The sequence below is a fragment of the Megascapheus bottae genome, chromosome 13, assembly GCF_031878675.1.
Source record: "Megascapheus bottae isolate mThoBot1 chromosome 13, mThoBot2.hap1, whole genome shotgun sequence".
NCBI lineage: Eukaryota > Metazoa > Chordata > Mammalia > Rodentia > Geomyidae > Megascapheus > Megascapheus bottae.
The window spans coordinates 12,968,208-12,974,207 of NC_143521.1; the positions used below are offsets into that span (position 1 = coordinate 12,968,208).

At 36.3% G+C, this 6,000-nt stretch overlaps 1 protein-coding gene across 2 annotated transcripts in view; it reads left to right on the forward strand.

Moving 5' to 3' along the window:
- The window catches only part of Prkg2 (protein kinase cGMP-dependent 2), a 99,191-nt gene extending 93,915 nt beyond the window's left edge, over positions 1 to 5,276 (forward strand). For both annotated transcript variants that reach the window (XM_090343998.1, XM_090343999.1), the window contains 2 exons: positions 1,838 to 1,904; positions 4,425 to 5,276. In XM_090343998.1, coding sequence (XP_090200124.1) covers positions 1,838 to 1,904; positions 4,425 to 4,520 — 163 coding nt within the window. In that variant the 3' untranslated portion in view covers positions 4,521 to 5,276. The remainder of the gene's footprint in view (positions 1 to 1,837; positions 1,905 to 4,424) is intronic.
- Positions 5,277 to 6,000: the final 724 nt, after the last annotated feature.

Sequence of the window (6,000 nt, forward strand, 5' to 3'; positions counted from 1 at the left end):
AGGAAAGAACTTCATCTTCTTATCAGCTTAGTTCTGCATATTAAAATATGGCTATAAAGTACTTGTCTTGCAACTTTTGATATTTACATTAGCCTGAGCATCATTCCCATGTCAGGGTGGTATCGCTTATATAGCAACAGCTCCTGTTCAAGGTTTTGCTGCTGCTTAAGATTCTGCAGATATTTGTTGAGTCCTATTCTGTGTCACATACTTCCTCAAGTATTAAGAAATGGGATAAAACTCCTTGCTGAGTTGGAGCTTATAGTCTAGAGGATGAGATAGAAAGTAACTACGATAAGCCAAAGAAATCAACAAGAGGAGCCAGACAGTTCATCAGATAGCTAAAGAGATAAAATAAGGCTGAGAAGGGTAAGAAGATTTGGGGAAGCAGGTGAAAAAAAGTTGTAATATTATAGTAGGTGGCCTAAAATGGCCCTGCTGTGTAGATGACTTTTGAGGAACAATCTGGATAAAGAATAATCCATCACTGAGTGCAGTGGCCTTAAAGTGGGAGAGGCATTAGCATGCTGGGAATGTTGAGCTAGGTTAACAATGGAGAAACACAGAGTAAAATAGACAGCAAAATGTCTGGAGAGTGTGGTGGTGGAGAGGGTAATTTGGTAAGGCCTTGGAGGTTACAGTACAATGTGGTGAAGGCTGTCTTTTAGATAGAAAACACTGGAGAATTCTGAACAAAAGCCAGGTCATTTTAATGAAGATTTTCAGAATTGGTCAGATTCTGAATACAGGTAAAGTTTGAAGACACTACTAACTAGACTTGCTTATGGGTTGGAATAGAATATGAGAGAAAGCATAACTTTAATGTCTTCTGGGTGACTGGAGTGGTTGAGGCAGGTTGGCTGGAGAAAATTTGGAGCTCCAATCTGGACATGATATGTGCTGCTAATTGCCTCTTAGACATCAGGAATAGCATTTGCAGACGGAAGCTTGGTAAACCACTGGGGAGTTCCTAAGGCGAAACAAAGTTAAGAGACATTTAGAATGTAAATGTTATTTAAAGCCATGAAATGGAATGAGATTAACACAGGAAACTGGGGTGGTTGAAAAGAGAAAGACTGGATCACACCAGCTTCAACAGGAAATAGCAGTGGATGAAGGATATCACTCAGACAGCAAAATCTGGAAGGCAGATAAACAGGTATTTTAGGAAGTAAAACTCTAAATCCAAGTAAGGAAAACTTAGACCAAGGTGACTTGGTGGAGTGGAGGAAATAAAGCCCAACTGTAACATAAAGAAAAGAAAAATAGATCTGTAGTGTGGTTAACCCTTGCAAGGATTTTCTCCTCCTATGGGAAGGGGCGAAATGGACTGAGAGAAAGGAACTGAGGTAAAAAAAACAGTGTATTTGTTTTCCTATTGGTGGTAAAGGAGAAATGCAGGAGCATGGCTTTGAATAGAAAAGAGGTGATGGAACCAAGCATACAAAGGAGGAACTGGGGCTAAATGGAAGCAAAAGACACTTCAAGAGAGATAGATAGAAAGAGAGAGAGAGAGAGAGAGAGAGAGAGAGAGAGAGAGAGAGAGAGAGAGAGACAGAGAGACAGAGAGACAGAGTCAGAGAGAGAGAGAGAGAGAGACAGAGACAGAGACAGAGACAGAGAGACAGAGAAAGAGAGTCAGAGAGAGAGAGACAGAGAGAGAGACAGAGAGAGAGACAGAGAGAGAGAGACAGGGAGACAGAGACAGAGAGAGACAGAGACAGAGAGACAGAGAGAAGGGGGAAGGATAAACAGACAAATCAGATAGAGAAATACATAAATGGATGGATACATAGGTAATTAAGCAGCATTCCTTTTTAATTTTCTCATTTCTCAGGTGGCTAAATGGGTTCAACTGGGAGGGACTGAAGGCAAGGAATCTCCCATCACCTTTACGAAGAGAGGTATAGTGTTCTTATTTATTGATTTTTGTCCTTGGAATTTGTTTGTTTTTCCAGACAGATTTTAAGGAGAGCTGTGTAAGAAGTGGATGTCTCTGTGTGCCCATGCAAATGCATACCATAGTTTGGTTTCTTAAAAGTGTTTTCCACTTTACCCCTTCCAAGAAGAAAGAGTGGAGGACTGAAGAGGGGAAGAGGAGGAGAATGCAGTCAAAAATTCATTGTATATTTGGCAAAATTAAGAAAGAAGAATGAGGGAAGGGGTGGGTTCAGAAAGGTTAGCTCAGAACTTTGAAAGGGATGACACTGACTAAACTGTATAGCGTTCATAAATTGCTTTGTTAAATGACAAGTCCTTTTGCAACAACTTAGAGACAATTAATTAGTTAATCGATATTTTTAAAGTTGTAGCTTAACACAAATTGGGGGTGGGGGAAAGAAATCTTATTAAGAAAAAAGCAACTTTGAATATGACCTGTAGCATAGAAAAGATCTATGGGTTAAGATGTAAGGTCTCTGATTCATGGAAGTGGTTTGGGCGAGTCAAGGTGGCTCTTGTAAAGTTACCAGGGTGAATCCTTTAAAGGGAGAGGAATGTGTTGTCAAATTTCTCTTTATTCAGTTCCTCAATATTCAACATTCAAATATTTAAGGAAGAAAGGGAGAATAATGAAACAGTAGAGCAAAGGCAAACAGCTTGAAACTGTTTTATTTAAATGAAAGTAAAATATTATTAGTAATGCAGAGTGTAGAGACTAAATAATATTGCTTCTTGAATATGAAGTCATTTTTCAGGAACTAATGACATGGTAATGCCACTATGTCCCAAGATAGTCAGAGTTGAACAGACAAACAGATAAAAATTTTATTTTATTACCTTTAGGAAATTGTGATTACTTATGGAATCTGTTATTGTATGGTTTTAAAATTATAATTATGTCACTCTAGAAGAAATACTTGTATTGTCACAGAAATTGAAAATATAAGCTAAAATGTTTAAAGATGATCAAGTAATTTTGCCAAGCATAATACTATTACAGCAAAATGAATTTTTTAGGAAAAATGGGATGGAAGCAAAAGGGGAAAGAAGAAGGATAGGAAATTTCTATCTGTTTAATGGCTTATGGATGTCAGATCTTCATGGCATTTAGATTATACTAGGTTTATTTCAAGGAAGTTATAGTAATGGTTTTACAATGTCAATACCTACAACATGCAAATGTTCATTCTCCATACCACTTTTTTTTCCATTTGAACCACCACTCCATTTCCAGTTATTCCTGGGTAATTGGCAATAAAATTCTCACAGACTTTCCTGCCCATGCTCCCTGGCTTTGAATTATAATCTTCAGATCTCAGCCTCCTGAGTAGTTAGAATTACAGGCGTGAGCTACTGACACCAGCACTATTTAATCCTCTATTAAAAAAAACTCAGACGTCAGTCTACAAATGCATACCATGAGGTTTTCATGTTTCTTTCAGAGAAAATATTTGCCTAAAGTGATACAGTGTGAAACTTGAAAATTACTGTCATTCCTCAAGTTAGCTGATACTCTTGAACTCTGCACATCTACTAGCTGCATGCAGTGGCTGAGTTATGTCAACTACTGCATGATCTCCCCCGTAAACATTATGACATATCACAAAAAGTATCTGCAATGATTTGTCATCTGGTTATTTCAATAGGTACTATTGAATTTTTCTGGAAAGGAATTTGAAACCACCCAATTTGCAAATAATTTAGTACCAGACTCTTCTTCCATTCTTTTATTTTTATATTTTTTTTGCAAGTCCTGGGACTTGAACTCAGGGCCTGAGGACTGTTTTGGGGCTTTCTCAAGGCTAATGCTCTACCACTTGAGCCACTACCTTTTTCTGTGAACATGACACCAAGGAATTGAACCCAGAGCTTTGTGCATGCTAGGCAAGCACTCTACCATTAGGACATGCTCCCAGCCCATTCTTTCATTCTTTTAATAAGGTCACAAATATTAGCCCTTAAGTTACAAATTACCTAATTGATAGGAATACATTAGCTTTATTAAAATTACTACTTGTCAGAGGCTTCTAGAAAGTAGAAGGGCTAAATCTTAAACTTAATTTTTTTTAAACTTAAATTTTTAGTAATTACTTAACATATTTTTTAATCTGACATTTCCTTTTAGCAAATAACTCCTCATACCAGATATCTCAACATGGATGTAGTCTAATGAACAAAACTTTTGATTCTAATAAGGAAGGAGAGCTCTGACTACATGATGATAATGAACCATTCTTTCCTTAAATACAATTTACTCTAGGCTATAGAATAAAATCAAAGTTCAACTAGTAAAAGCATCACCCTCAAAGGGGTGACATGGATTAAGATACATTGTATTTATGAACTGTTTGTTGAATGGTAGCTCCTTTGTGCATATACTTAAAGATAATAAAATATAACAACAACAATAATCATAAAAATGGAAAAAACCTTAATGATAATATGTTTGGTCTTCATTTTTATTTCAACTCTCTCTGTATTAGATCAGTGGACCCATAGATCACAGCCACTTTGACAAATATCCGCCTGAAAAGGGAGTGCCACCAGATGAGATGTCCGGCTGGGATAAAGACTTCTGATAGCAGACAAGGGGTGTTAACTGCTTTTATACCTCAGAAGAGGACTGTATGGATCAATAACCCAACCCTGATTATTTCTCGCTTCAAAGTATTATATGAATTTTTGGAAGACCATGAAGGACAAGAAATCTCTGCACAGGAGGTGGAGGAGAATGTACGGTTGTGGTTCTAAGTGATGAGGTCTCATTTAGATGGTGTGAAGTATTCATTTATGACAGTCTATGCTTGTCTCAGAAGTTAAAGGCTATTTGCCTCTCTTTTTTTATAATCAAAACTATTTTTGTTGCAGTGGCTTAGTTTTCTCTGAAATCTATTGCTCTTCCCAGATCATAATGTTTTTGTCTCAGTCCCAGTGAATTTTAACAAGGACCTTGTACTTGGATAAGTAAGTCATGCAAACAGAAAGAGGAATACAAATAAATTTTGAAACATATCCTCCCCACTTAACAACTCCATGTATTTGATCATTTTTAGACTTGACTTCCATTTTCTTTCAACCTAAAAAGCTTGAAAAAAATAACTGAAAGTCTTCTGATGCTAGTCTAAAGAGGAAAATGTGAATATTAAATAATGATACCAATTCTGGACACAATTGAGTCAATTAGTCCAACGGAGTAATTATATTTTATTAAAGAAGAACAGAAAGCCTATAAGGAAAATACTTCTCTTTTGTAACTATTTGTGACATCAGAAAATTTTCAAAAACTCTGTTACGAGTGGTTATAATGTATGCTTAACTGATCATAGGCTTTTGGAAAGGCTATATTAAAATTTGCTACCAAAAATACTACCAAAGTAGTAGTACTATCGTAGGAAATTCAAGTGAAATAAAGAAGGCCTTTGCTTTTCAGTAAAGATAAAAGAGAATAGATTTTCATAGATAAAGTTGGGGACTCTTTTAAATGCTGAGATAATTTGACCAATTTTGTTATTGTTATTAATAAAGCAAAAAAAGTATAGTATGACCATGGTTAATTCTTAGTGAAAAGCCCGTTGGCAAATGTTGATAATTGTAATGACTCTGGAGTTCCTGGATCTTTTAAGAACATTTGGGCTATGCATATTTTGATCATTTTAACATGAGCTATTGGAGAAATTATAGCATTTTAGAAAAAAACACCAAAACAAACAAATAAACAAAAACAACCTCCAGGATGTGGCCTTTTCTTGGTCCCTCCTGGCAACTTTTCAATGAATAGGATACTCTCGATAGTTGGACACCAGTACCTAAGAACTTAGGAATGCTAATATATACCATGATCCATCTCTTAGCCTCCTTTCAAAATGGATAAACAACAGAGCTTGTTGCTACATCATTTTTTTTAACCTGGCAAGTAAAACTAACTTCTGGTTTCCCACATTTTTCAAACTTCTGCTTATATTTTTATATGAAAGTAGTTTATGTGCAAAGCAACCTGCTCCCACTCCACGCACATATTTGCATCATGCAGAGAAAGTTAGCTGTGTGCTTGCTGAAAAC